Source organism: Myodes glareolus, chromosome 17 (genome assembly GCF_982192425.1).
Source record: "Myodes glareolus chromosome 17, mMyoGla1.1, whole genome shotgun sequence".
Classification (NCBI taxonomy): Eukaryota; Metazoa; Chordata; class Mammalia; order Rodentia; family Cricetidae; genus Myodes; species Myodes glareolus.
This window is the reverse complement of record NC_142042.1, coordinates 13,789,325-13,803,038: the sequence shown is the minus strand read 5'-3', so window position 1 is coordinate 13,803,038 and position 13,714 is coordinate 13,789,325. Positions and strand designations below refer to the sequence as shown.

General features: G+C 39.1%; 1 protein-coding gene across 3 annotated transcripts in view; it reads right to left on the bottom strand.

Annotated features, from left to right (window-relative positions):
• Positions 1–2,574: 2,574 nt before the first annotated feature.
• The window catches only part of Sh3glb1 (SH3 domain containing GRB2 like, endophilin B1), a 33,758-nt gene continuing 22,618 nt past the window's right edge, over positions 2,575–13,714 (bottom strand). For all 3 annotated transcript variants that reach the window (XM_085677607.2, XM_085677608.2, XM_085677609.2), the window contains 4 exons: positions 12,011–12,100; positions 11,475–11,575; positions 7,567–7,792; positions 2,575–7,214 (listed from right to left, as the gene is read on the bottom strand). In XM_085677607.2, coding sequence (XP_085533733.1) covers positions 7,107–7,214; positions 7,567–7,792; positions 11,475–11,575; positions 12,011–12,100 — 525 coding nt within the window. In that variant the 3' untranslated portion in view covers positions 2,575–7,106. The remainder of the gene's footprint in view (positions 7,215–7,566; positions 7,793–11,474; positions 11,576–12,010; positions 12,101–13,714) is intronic.

Genomic DNA, 13,714 nt, shown 5'->3' with positions numbered 1-13,714 from the left:
GGACATTTCCAGGTAATCAGGACAGGAATGTGAGATAGGTGGAATGCCCTTCCCCAGTAGCTGGTAGAAGGGAGGAATGGTCTGTGGACATATGCAAATGAAGGCACGTGCAGATGAAGGGACTCTTCCAATCACTGACAAGTGCCAGCTCAGTCGTTGTGGTGCAGGGTATAAATGGAAATCACTTGTGCTGATCTGTAGTCCCAGTTTGGTGAAAACCTCAATGTGCAGTCAAGTAAACTGGATTCCTCTAGTGAAGGCAACTCCAGCTTCTGAGTTCTGCCTTACTTAATGCCCATGTGCTCTCCATGTGCTTCTGAGGGCCTGTTTCCTGAGCAACAGCAGGCTGCCACATGTGAATGGCCAATCTGAAGTTTGATCACACTTATGTCCCAGAAATCTTAAGATTTGCCATTAGCAAATTGCAACTGAACAGATTCTTGACATTTAATTTTTCCCTGCTACGTGGTGCTGTCCACCTACCACTTGAAGAAGTGAGGACCTTGCAGACACCATAATGAAGGAGAGTGGAAAGAGGTGCAGAGGAGAAAGGAAAGATTTAGGTCATTTTACACAGAACAGCTTATCAACAGAAAAAGCTCAATTCCAACACCTGAGGTGACTGATCCTAAATTTGAAGTGCAGATGTAACCAGCAAAGTCTATTCTACAATAAATTATTGCTTGCAATGTGTAAGTTAGCGATGAGCATGTAAAATAAGCGAGTCACTGGGAATGTGGATTGTGGGGTTTATTCTTTTAAAAGTAATTGATTGTATATATTTGAAAAAGTCTGTTTCTCAAGCCAAATACACATAGTAGCACCTAGACAGAATCAGTAGCTCTTTTATGTTAAATTGGAAGACTATAAGGATTTATGGGTATACTAGCTACTTGGGGATATAAAGTCCTTGTTCTTGAGGTTCAGCAAAGTTTGCAATTTATTGAAGTGTGTGCCACAATGGGGTGTGTGTGTGTGTGTGTGTGTGTGTGTGTGTGCATATAATTTTGCCAGAGGGAATCTAGAATATCTTAATAGTGTTGACCTTACTCTTGACAAATGCGGTTTTCAAGCGGAGACAGCTAAAAGTGATTACACACAAAAGCTAACACATATCAAAGTACATGCTGTTTGGAATGACCTGGTACAGCTCAGTAGAGAAAATGTCACTAGGAAATGAGACAAGAATGACACAGTAGCCCTAAAATGCTGTGTGGTGGGCTCTCATACGCCAAGGCCTCTTAGAACCATCGGTCCAGTCCCTGAGCAGCCATTTGTCTTGTCCTCCTAAACCTCAAGCCTCCCGTATAGCTTCCCTTCTTCCCAACCCCGTAAAAGTTCTCTCATCACCCCTCATTGGCTGAGCAGTTTGGCTCATAACCAGCAAACCAGTAAGCTAATTTAATCGTATTGGGATTCACCCAACTATTAAAATGAGTTGCTTCTCTGGGCTTTATCAATACTGCAGTCCTAACCCTAGAACAGGAACCTTTCTTGAAATACTGTCAGCAAGCTAAATTCATCACTGCAGACTAATCAGTTCTTCTATGTGTTCTTATCTGTAGAGATGATCCTGCAATTAGCTAACTAAAATCACCTCCACTGAACGGAGTCTTCGTAGGGCCACTCTTCCACAGCACACCAGCAGGGCAGCTGCAGTTACAAGTTTGGTAGGCTGATGTACTCCCTCCCCTTAAAAAGACCACCGCTACTCTAGCCCACTGCAGCAAAGGCATGGTTGTGCTGAATGTCCCACCAGACACTTCACTGAGACTATTCTGAGTACTTGACTGGCAACATGAGCCAGGAATGTATAAGCAGACTGTGTAGGTACAGTAGAACATACAAGACAATGTTCAGTCAGTGGGACAACTGTCAGGGAAACTTTATTTACAATGACTGATACTTGACAATAGCAATTGTTCTGATACACTTATTTGGAAATCTGCTTGTTATCTATTATATATTGGGTACCACCAGGTCTGTTTATAATGTAGCTGGTCTTCAATTCTGCCAGGTAGTTTCTATTACTTCCATTCTAGAGATGAGGGCTCTAAGAGTTCTAATGACTAACATCAGACAGCCAAGGGGAAAAGCCAACACTGTCTACCTTTCCAAGTGCACTTGATGCTCTCTAAACACCAGCCCGTCTCAAAACTACCACAGATTCCAGCCTAAGGCTGTTTCTTCCTATCACCTCAGCAACAATAAAAAAAGGTGCAACTTCCAGGAGGCTGAGTAGACACTACAGGTAGGTTAGCAGTACAAATATTTCCAAGGTATCACAAAGCCCATGCCAGGAGAGAAAAATGGAGACCGATTACTGTTGACTTTCAAACTGTCTTTTTCAAACCAACGACACTGAGACATTCAGCTGGAAGTCCCTCCCCTATAATACCCCACCTATATCTACTACATTCCCTCATACACTGCTGAGAAAGAGCACAAAGGACTAAATGCCTTCTAGGGGGCATGGCACGGCGGCAGGGGCAGGAGCATTTATAAACTGGTATGCTTTTTCTACCAGCAACTTCACTCCATAACATTCGGGGAAATAATTAGGAACACAAAAGGTTAATAGCACAATGTTCTTCAAAGCAGTTTATTAGTGAAAACTGGAAACCTAAAAATTCAACAGTAGTTCAATAAAATGTGGCACATATGAAGAAACAGCATGCAGTCATTAAAAATGTAGAAATACATATGACACAGCAAGACCGTCATGGTACTGTTGAGTGAGAAAGTTACAAAACAGCATGGACAATTGATCCCATTAAAAAAATCTTTAAACGTGCAGTCTGAGGCCACACGCCTGTCACAGCACCTCTCCTCAGATGTTGAAATTGTAGGTCATTTTTCTTTCTTTACCTCTAAATTTTTTCTTTTTGTCAGCATTTTTGACTTGTATTAATAAAAAAGCATTAACAATTCTTAAAAAGTCTATACTTTGATGTAGGAATAAGTACAGCTTAGCAACCTGAGGTACAGAGATGTAGATACGTTAGTCTATATGCTTTACTGGTTTGTCTGGGTGTTTTGATGCTAAACACCAGTTCAAAGGCACTGTGTGGAAGTAAGGTGGTTAAAACTCATCTTTCTGTAGACCAGTGGTTCTCAACCTTCCTAATGTTGCGACCCTTTAATACAATTATTCATGTTGCAAATACTCCCAACCATAAAATTATTTTTATTGCTACTTCATAACTGTAATTCTGCTGTTATGAATTGTAATGTAAATATCTGATATGTAGATAGTCCTAGGCGACCACTGTGAAAAAGTTGTTTGATCCCCAAAGGGGTTGCAAAAACAGGTTGAGAACCGCTGCTTTAGACAGATGGGTCCACATTCCTAGAGACCTTATATGGCACCCAGTTCCTGGCATTCTAAGCAATACTTTTTACTAACACTAAATGCATCCTTCCACCTTCATACCCACTTTTAAGACTGGTCTGAAAGTATCTCAGTCCATTAGAGTGGTGGTAAGGCTTACAGAAGGCAAGGGGATGTTTCCAAGATATGACAAATTGCAGGTGCCTGAGGGTGGAAGGCCTTCTCTGTTAGCTCTGCAGTGTTTTGCAACATGACTGCAGCAGGATCACACGAAAGGCTTACTGTACAACTGGGGGCCCTGTTTCCAGAATTTGGCTCAGTAGATCGTGTGGGGTAAGACACAGGTATTAGCAGTTTTTTCCTTTTACCCAACATGTATTTATAGAGCACATACCAAGAGTCAGGCTGTGTGCTAAGAGTAATTTATGATTAACAGAATTAAAGTCGCTATCTTAGGCTACATTCTAGAGTGTCAGGTACATGCTAAATAAATAAATTATAAAAACAACGTAATTACAACTAATAGAACATAATAAAGAAAGTAAAATTCCTTTTGTCTTAAAACATTTAGAAACCTGTCACAGCGAACATTAACACTACTAATTCCACAGGCCCATGTAGACAAAAGTATAAATAAGGTAGGATATCTGAAAACAGCAAGCAGCATTTTGACACGGTTCCGGGCAATGCTGATACTGCTGGTTTGGGGTCTTGTACTCCAGGACAAAGTGGAGAAGGAAAGCCTGGCACTTTCCTTAACTTCAGAGTTTCATGGGGAGAGGAGTGCCATGCAGCGAAGGAGAGCCTGGAGCAGAGCTGGCTGGCAGCTGTTCTCCTCTTGACCGTTCTTCACTCTGGCAACTCATTGCAAACTTTCAGGTATTGGGGAGATAAACAAGTGGATTTCCAGGGACATGTGTCAACAAAGTGTAGTACTCTGTTAAGACTCTGCACAACAAGTCTCCTGTCTCACCCTGTCATCTTTTCCCTGCTACACTGTACTGGGAAGCAGCCTTCGAACACTAGTCCCTTTGTTCCTGTTAGCTGACGGTTAACCCCAGACTGGAGGATGGGCTGGATCATATTGGGGATGCTGGCCCTAGGTACTTTCCTTGTTCCCCAGAGTGAGGTGCATTCTCACTTTAGGAACCTAATCTGCAATATGAATTTTTTTATTAGCACCATGAAAATGTTTTAACTATAACCCTGTGGGCTATATTACTTTAAGGACAAAGGTGGATAAAATCCATTTCTTTTTCAGTTTGTGGAGAACCTATAAATACCTCCTTGTTTATTATTTCATGAATATATGCACCCTTCACTCAATACTGTGTTATTGAATTACACTCAGGGGCCAAGGGTTTGTTTACATAACTCTGAACTGCACCATGAATTAATAGGCTTTCCAAGAGCTTTCTTCTATGCCTAACAATCTCCTTGGGCCTTTACCTGAGCAAAAACTAAACTTGTAACTTTAAATCAAAACCAAAATTAATCAAAACACCCAACCAAACAATACAACCTCATTAAAAAATAAAATAAAATAAAAATACAATAAAAATAGAAGACCATGCCTAAAGAATATGGGGGACTTGTGGTATACAAAGGGACAAGGAGCCTCTGATTCTTTAGTGCTACCATACGAATCCTATGGTAGCTGGGTGCAGCCCCAGGGGCCAACACTGCTGATGGAAAGCAGAAGGCCCCCGCTACAGTCCTCACACTGAGTACGGCGGGGAGAACTGGATCTGGCTGGACCTGAAGTGGGTGGAGAGCAGACTTGACAGGGACTAAGCACAGCACAGGTGTGAGCGATGTTCCTCTAGTCCAGTCACAAAGCTCGCACACCATGTGTCAAGAAGCTAGCTAGCTACAGGGACTGGAAAGTGGCATCTGTCTTTATAAAATGTTTACTATGTGCTAGGTTTTCACTTAAGAGCAAAAGATACAAACACTTGTGAAAGAGTCTCCTATTAGGTGACATAACTATTACCTCAATTTTACCTTAAAAAAAAAATGGTAGTTATAAATCTGAGTTGAAACCCAAGGAGCGCACTATGGGAGGAAGGCAGGATATGAATTCAGGATCAATTCACTCCATATTTATATTTTCTTCTGTACTGTTCTATCTCTCCAAAACTAAATTTGCTGAACTAAAGATGCTATTTAAATTCACCCAAAATTTTATAGTTCCTTAAAACCTAAATTTGGACAAATCTAACAGATGGTATTAAAAAAAGCTTCATTCACTTGATCCCATCTTGAGCAGCTTTTGGAGTTATTTAAGTATGTAATTCAGTGTGAATCAGAGCCCTACCCAACTATAAAACTTCAGAAGAATGAATCTTTCCACATAGAAATAAAGGGGCTGTTAAAGTTGGCACCAAGAACTACATTTTCCATGTTTACCGAGCTCTTAGGCACTCTTAGCACAAATGGACGTTTACAACTGCCATTTAAATATCCACCTTCTTAGAATTGAAAAGTTTACAATTCAAGAGTCTCTGAATAAATAAAATGAATTACACTTTTGAACTTAATTGTTAAGCTAATCTGAAGAAACTTGAGCTCTCTTGGTTCCAGGCCCAGTTCATCTTTTTCTTTCTACCTGGGTCTACTTCTGACTTCTTAGATCTGAGGCAGTTCCTAACACAGTACTTTCTAGTTCTTCCATCACAGAATTAGTCCTGTTATAGGTTAAGTTTTCTGTCTTCTTTAGGATCATCTTGTTCATAGCACTACACTTGGTTGATCAACAAAGTATCTGGTCCTCCACAAATGTTTCTTGAATGGATGGATAGATGGAAGAACGATGAGGATTGAAGACCTAACAAAAGAATTTCTCAACTAGCAATTTATAGCAACAATTGCTAATGTATATATAGTATGGTACTCAGAGCAATTCTCTGGCTTCCAATGTGTCATTAGTATTTCCAGAGGGTTATATTTCATAACCAGAGACTCAGTGAAGATACACTACACTCACTGCGTACAGTTAACACTATAGTGAGAGCTACTCCACTAATTCTTATTTTTGCAAACATTTGTTGCTTAATAACAAATCTTTACTGCAGTGTAGTATGTTCTCAATGGTTGCATTTCTGATGCATCAAATTGTGCCAACTGGAAAATGTCAGGATTATTCTTAGTGAATGTATTTGTCCCCAGTGTTCTGCAACCTTAACAACATTATGAAATAAAGTAATATTTTTCAAGGACTTAGGTTTAAAAGAGACTTTCAAGTAGTGCTTTAAAAATAAACAAAACTAACCCAAACCAAATGAAAACAAAACTCCAAAGCTAGGAGACCCAGCTAACGCACAGTATTTAAGTCATCTGATTCCTATTGGGCAGCAAGGTAAAAATGAGTTTTTACTTTATTCTTTGGCTATTGTACCTAAAAAATGAGTCACTAGAATCATGCATAATAAATTTATTTTGCATAAAAGAAAAAGTTTGCCATTAATGAAAAATTCGGTAGAAAACAATCCTTTTGTTTTTAAATTGGGGCTCAAAAGTAGAAGTTGCTTGTTAGTGAAACCTCGGTAGAAAGAGAACTGTGTAAGAAAACATTCTTGTCATGAAATCTCTAACATAAATCTGTAATGAAGTATTAACCATGCGATTTTGTTGGCAGAACTGCCAGTTTCTGATGGCTTGTAAATTTTCTTTTTCAGTCCCTTATGACATTAACACGAAAGATACTTAAACCTGCTTTAGAGTTACTGTATATAAATATGGTGTCATGAGGGGCAATCTTTGACGGTCTCCCTATTTAATTGAGAAGTTCTAAGTAGGTAATTGGCACCTTGCCTTTTTGATTTCCTCTCTCCCCCATTAGCCAGTCTGAATCCATTCCAACGACACTGAACACAGTGATTACCTACAAAATATAATATTTCCAATTATTAATTATATTAAAAACAAGCATATTACAAACAAATCAAATTTATATTAAATATGTTTAAATTATTTTACTATTTAAGGGTTTTAAACATCCAGTTAGCTGAAATTTTACATTTAGCTGAAAAGTTATGATTTTATCAGTGGCAGTTTCATACATAGGTAGAACTTACATCTATGAACATTTAAAACATTATTTCTATTGGTCTATTATACATAATAAAATTTTAAGTGTCAATATTAACAACTGAAATTCACAAAGCATTCATAATACATTATTTCCAACTTTGTCCTAGTATCAGACTGGGTATGTCTGTCTGGGACTCACTTACCTCATCTGCCAGAAGTGACAGCTCAGTACTGTTTGCAGCGTCATAATCATACAGCACCCTGGCCTTCCTGCTCCCACTTGATTCTTTAAGGTCATTGAGGTTGGAAGAAGGGATTACTAGGCTACCGGTTGAAGCCATAGCAGAAGGACCAATCGCATTTGATAAAGCAGATGGCACAGGTGTCCCAGAAGATTGATTGTTGTTAGAAAGATAATTGGATGGAAAACTGTTGGAAAACAAATAAAAAACCAAATCCTTAATTACCTATTTTAAAGTGACTGAAGTTCCTCATTATCACCACTTGGTGGCACCGTTTGCTAACTTCCCCACTAGGAAGACTTAGAGACACAGATACTTCAGGGAGGAAGTATGGCCTGTCTTCCCCATTTCCTCTTGGGTGGCACTCAAGCATAAAACCCTTGAAGGCTTGCTTCAAAGCTGTCTCTCTCTATTGACTTAAAGAACATTTTGGCTCACTTTCCTTCCCGGGTCAATGTGCGTGGATACTTATTCTTAAATGCTGCCAAGATACATATGCCACGTGTGTGTGTGTGTGTGTGTGTGTGTGTGTGTGTGTGTGTGTGTGTGTGTGTGTGTGTGTATGTATATATATATATATATACATACACAAACACATATGCATGTATTATGTAAGTAATATTAATCTCTTTTCCTCTCTATGAGGAAGCAAAATAAATAAAAACAAAGAAAAGCTAAAGAGTAGGTAGTATTGTAAAAATGAAATTTTCTTAATTTTTTGGGAAATACCTGGTTACCTGAGCTTTATCATAAAACCAATAAATCACATTTTCCTATCAGTCAAGTAACAAGTATGCTATAATTATTTTAAGGGACATGCAGATTGAGAGGTTAAAATGTTCAAGTTAATTTATTATGATTGATAATTATAATGAAATGCAAGACTCGAAAGGAGAATATGGCAAATTTCCTGAGTTATTTTTTCTAGTATTTTAAAAGAACCACTTACTACAAACAAGCGACACAATCTAGCTCCACCGCATTTACAGACGGCTTGTCCAGCAATGCTCTACTGAAACAGTCGGCCTGTGCATGCTGTGAGCTTCTCTCCTACCAAGTTATACACCCTGGCCCATATTTAGTCAACCTATTCATTAAAATATGCAAGGCTTTTCATCTGGTAAATTGTATGAGATTCATGCCTATGGGAAAATAACATTTGTTCTTAATTTTTTAAAAGACTTATACGTATGAATGTTTTGCCTGCATGCATGTATATGCACCACACATTTGTGTTGGATCCCTGGAACTGGGGTTACAGATGGTTGAGCCAGCATATGGGTGTTGGGAATAGAATCCGGGTCCTCTCAAGAACAAGTTTTCTTAACCACTGAGCCACCTCTATAGCCTGATAAGATTCTCTTTATGATCACTGTGTCACGAAGAAATCAGTCAGCTACTAGCAACATCCCCTTTATTACTTTATTTCCTTTACTGCTCTTACGGGTGGGCCTAGAGGCGAAGAGTGTAGGGATTCCAAGCTTCTCATTCCCACTCTTCTCAAAGTAACTCTCCAGACCTTCACATTATTTTAACTGTATACTGTCTACCACCTTTTTTGCAAACACCTGAAGATGTTTACTTCTAAAATATAATTCCTGACTACACTACATGATACTATATCCTAATTCTTGGTGATTCTAATAGCCATACATACAGACAATTCTTCAAAACTTTAGCCTCTTACATCCATGAACCTCTTGTTGATTTTACACGAGATCCCAGCTGCTATCCCTCCTCATACTCCCATCACGACCTTATTAATCTCAGTAACTGTAGCTGAATAGGCAGTTGCTGGGATTTTGGACATGTGCCATGACATCTGACCCTCTTGGAAAATGTATCTCGATGAAAGGATTCAGTTTTCCACTCCTGTCACTGTCCTTAGTGGGAGGCAGAGGCAGGATGGGCCGTCTTCACCAGAACAGCGCTGGCTGACTTTGCTTCACCTCAGCACCAGCGATGAAGCTCTGTGTGAGTGGCTCAGTGCCAAGGACTTGGTGTCTTTAAGAGAATTAAGTATGAATGGTTAACAAGCACAGCCCATCTTCTGGACTTCCAGAGTATCAGGGCACAGTGGGAAGGAACTGTTACAGTTCCTCAGGCTTAAAGTGCTCTGCCTTCAGACACGAATGCTACTAACAAAACACTAAGAATGTACAGATGTAAACCAGGCAGAACTACCAGATCTAAAAATAATAGGCTACAGTTTATTTTGAAGATCTAAAATTAGCTTTTGTGATGTTGGCTAAGTTTGGTCTAGGCCTAATCTGAAGGATAAATTTTCAGAATGGACACAGCAGTGACTCTTAAACAGTATTTCTTGAAACAGTATTTTAAAGTTTTCCTTCTCACCTATTACTCCTCTTAATGGTTGTATAAATGCCAACCACCTTTTAATGGTTCACTTTTAAGGCAACCTTGTCAACTTCTGTAGCCTTACAACAAATCCCTCCTCCACTAACTGCTGTGCTCTCACTAGAGTGAAGTGTTGGTGATTAAAGAGAAACTTGCTGCTTCTCTTTCCTCTGTACCCTGGTTTGCCTTTAACATTCTCTTGCCTTGTTCTTCATCTACATGTCTCCCAGTAAAATAACTCCACCTGGAAAGCTCAGCTAGATGCAGCTGGGCCACAAATAAGATGTCCTCACAACACCCTGCTTCTTCCCCATTTTATATGGCTGGTCTATCCACGGCTGGTGCTCTGCTCAGACTTTATATTATCTCCAATGTCACCTTACAACGTGAGCTCCATCAGGGCAAGTACCCTAGCTTGTTTTGTTTGCTGATATAACTCCAGAATATACTTGGGGCCTAATATTATATAATATGTATTATATAATATTATATTATATAAATGTTTGAGAATTAAATGATTCAACTATGGGCTTTATGTACTATTTTGCTTTAAAGTATATTATCATACTTGAAATAATTATGTAAGGGGCTCGAGGTCTTTGGATTATTCCAAAATTAATATGAAACTTACCTTTAAGGTAACAAAGTATTAATGTAGCTGTATTTATTTTCTTCAACTAACAGCAAAAAATATTCAGTAGTAAGAGAAAAGTTAAGTCTCAAATACATCTACTTTAAATAGCACTAAAAAACTATTCCCTTAATTATTTTCTCATCTCTGGTAACATTGATTTCTGTTACTTCAAAAGTCTGATAATTATAAACAAAACAAACAGGAACTGTATACAAACTAACAACACCCTTAACTCTTTCAGTTATCACCCCTGCTATTGGATTATAGATAAAAATCTTAAATATCTTTTATTAAATTTCATTTATTTTCTCTGGTGTGTGCATGTATGTGTGCCATGGTGGGCATGTGGCAGTCAGAGGACACTCTCAGGTGCCAGTTCTCTCCGTCTACCATGGGCTCTGGGAACTGAACTCAAGCTATCAGGCCTGGCAGCAGGAGCCTTTACCCACTGAGCCAGCTCATCAGCCTCACACATAAAAATAAAAACATGTGAACTTCTTTCATCAGGACTTAAAAAAAGATGTCTCTTTTGTTGTTACTGTGCAAAGTAACGAGTTTTATCCCGGCATTTTCATACATACGTGTCATGCTTTGCTTTCATTCATTCTTCTTCTCTAATGCCCCCTAATGTCCCTGCTAACCTCATGTTCCTGCCAACCCTGTGTCCCTGTAAGTCTCGTGTTCCCAGGCCCAGAAGTGGGGCTTTTCTTGTCTCTGCCTACCATGCTGCTGTCAGGTTGCTGGGATTACAGAGGCATGCTGCTGAGCCTGCTTTATTCGGGTCCTCCACTGTTGGGCTTAGTGCTCACCCACTGAGCCTCCTTCCCAGTCTGCACTCGACCCACATGACTTTCATATAGGAAAAGGAAATTGCTACCTTCCCAGTTGTTTCTGGAGGTCTAACATGTACTGGTAACACTGTGCATAGTAAGTCATCTGGGCTTCTACGAAGTCATTCAGACAGCGGAGATGATGGGCCTGCAATGGAAAAGTACAGTCAGTTCTCAGTTCTTCAAGTGCCAAAAGCCAGGAGGAACAAAGGATAACACTGTCATGAGGAAGGTAACCTGCAGTATCCTACTACAAAGCTGATTAATGCTCACATTCCGACCAGGTTTATTAGGTCTAATTACTGGTGAACAATATATTGACAAACTTTGTTTAGCCAAGAAGAAGCAATATGAAGATTTATGAAATGGGCAAAATGGGTGATGATATATAAAATTTAAATATTTCTTCAGATTGCTTCTAAATCTCACACTTCAAACTCTCCTTGATAGATAACTACGCAAGAAGCTCTCTTTAAAGGCAGTGTCTGTTATGTAGCTCAGGGTGCCCTTAACTTCACAAACTCCTCCTTAGCTGCCTAAGTGCTGTCTCAGCGTCTTTTGTTCAGAATGATTTAATACTCACGTGTGTACTGCTGATTCCCTCTAGCAGAAGTCGGGTAATCTCTGCTTGACGATCAAATTCACTTTGAGTTATTCGTAATTCCTGTTCAGACTTAAATCAGAATACACTTTAAGGATCTCATTAGAAGATTTAGTTCACTTTACACAGGACCCCTCAAAAAATCCCCCCAATATACTCCAAATAAGAATTTGAAAATTCCCTAACTCTTTATGTGTGTTGTGTGTGTGCTTGTGCGTGCGCCTTAACTGGTTTTCTTAATTGTGTCACCAAACACATGCACAGAATTTATTCCTCACCCACACTTGACTCATGCCAAAGCTTTACAGTCTGAAGACATATTATGACAGTCATGATATTGCATACCTTTTCTAGTATTTTGCCGAAGTATTTTATAAAATCTCCAGTACCATAGTTTTTTAAGTATAAAACACTATTATGTTCAAAAATTCCAATTTATTACTGTGTGCTTTCCCCCCCATACTTAAAGTTAACAACAGTCTTCAATTACAAAGCCAAAGGATTTCCACCTCTTGTGTTTAGTTAATAACCACTTGTTGCTAAGACAGCTCTTGGTTGTCTTACAACTTAACTTCCTTTTACAATTTCTCTCTAAAGTATGTACAATAGTCTTTAGTCAGGAGCATTATTTATTAGGATTAGGGTTTAAAAGTTTTCTAGCAGTTACGGCTGCTCTTCAGTGTGCTAGTACACTGACTCAAGGAGAAGGAAGTCCACTAAGCCCCTGATTTGATGATACAAATACTCTTCAAGTCACCAAGAACCAGCCGCTGACTTTGGAAAGGAGAAGTAGGTGGTGCTGCTGGCTTCTGTTTGATGCAGGAACAAAACAGTTTACTGTAAAGTTAACAAAAATCTAAATATACTAAATCCTGGCATTAAAGATGTCAAAACTTTGGTTAGAAGTAGTTGGTAGGAAAATGAGGAGGAAAAATTAAACTTCACAGTTTATTTGAAACAACAAGCTTAACTCCACTACTGGAAACTATTGCTAGTGAGAATCTCCAGCATAGTAACCACAGGCAGACAACTGACATCACTTCTTAGACGTATCAGAGCAAGGTCAAACATTTTCCTCCCATAGCCTTCTTCCTCTCTTTCATCCTTTGGTGACAAAAGTGACCCCCATAAGCCAGCTAACAAAGAAGTGCACGGTCAGTTGCTCTACCATCCTACTGGTGACAGAACTCAGGGAGGGGACTAAGTAAGCACTGATTACTAGACTAGATTTATAAAAATAAGCTTGAATTATATTACACAATAATTAAAGTTAATACATTAACTTCAAGTCAAACCAAATACTTTAGGAGGCCTAAAGTCAATTTTCTCTGGAAGGCAGGAGGAAGTAGAAAAAAGTTCGTGGAAAGAGTGCTCTTTCCCCAGAAGGCATAAAAAATCCCAGTCACCTCAGGTCACATTTGTTACCACACTACTGTTCTGCTTGATGACTACAAAATAGCTTTTCTTAATAGAAAAATCTTCAGGAAATCAAAATAAATGAACTTGAAAGGTAAAGTGGGCTGGTTGCACACAGGCGTTTGTGATGGACTAACAGGACTACTTGCGCACAAACATACACAAATGACAAGCTTAGGTGTCAGCTGAAAGTGAGCAAGACACATGAGACTTGAAATGATGACAATGCTGTAATGGCCAGAAAAGGAAACAAAGACAGTATTAACTCAT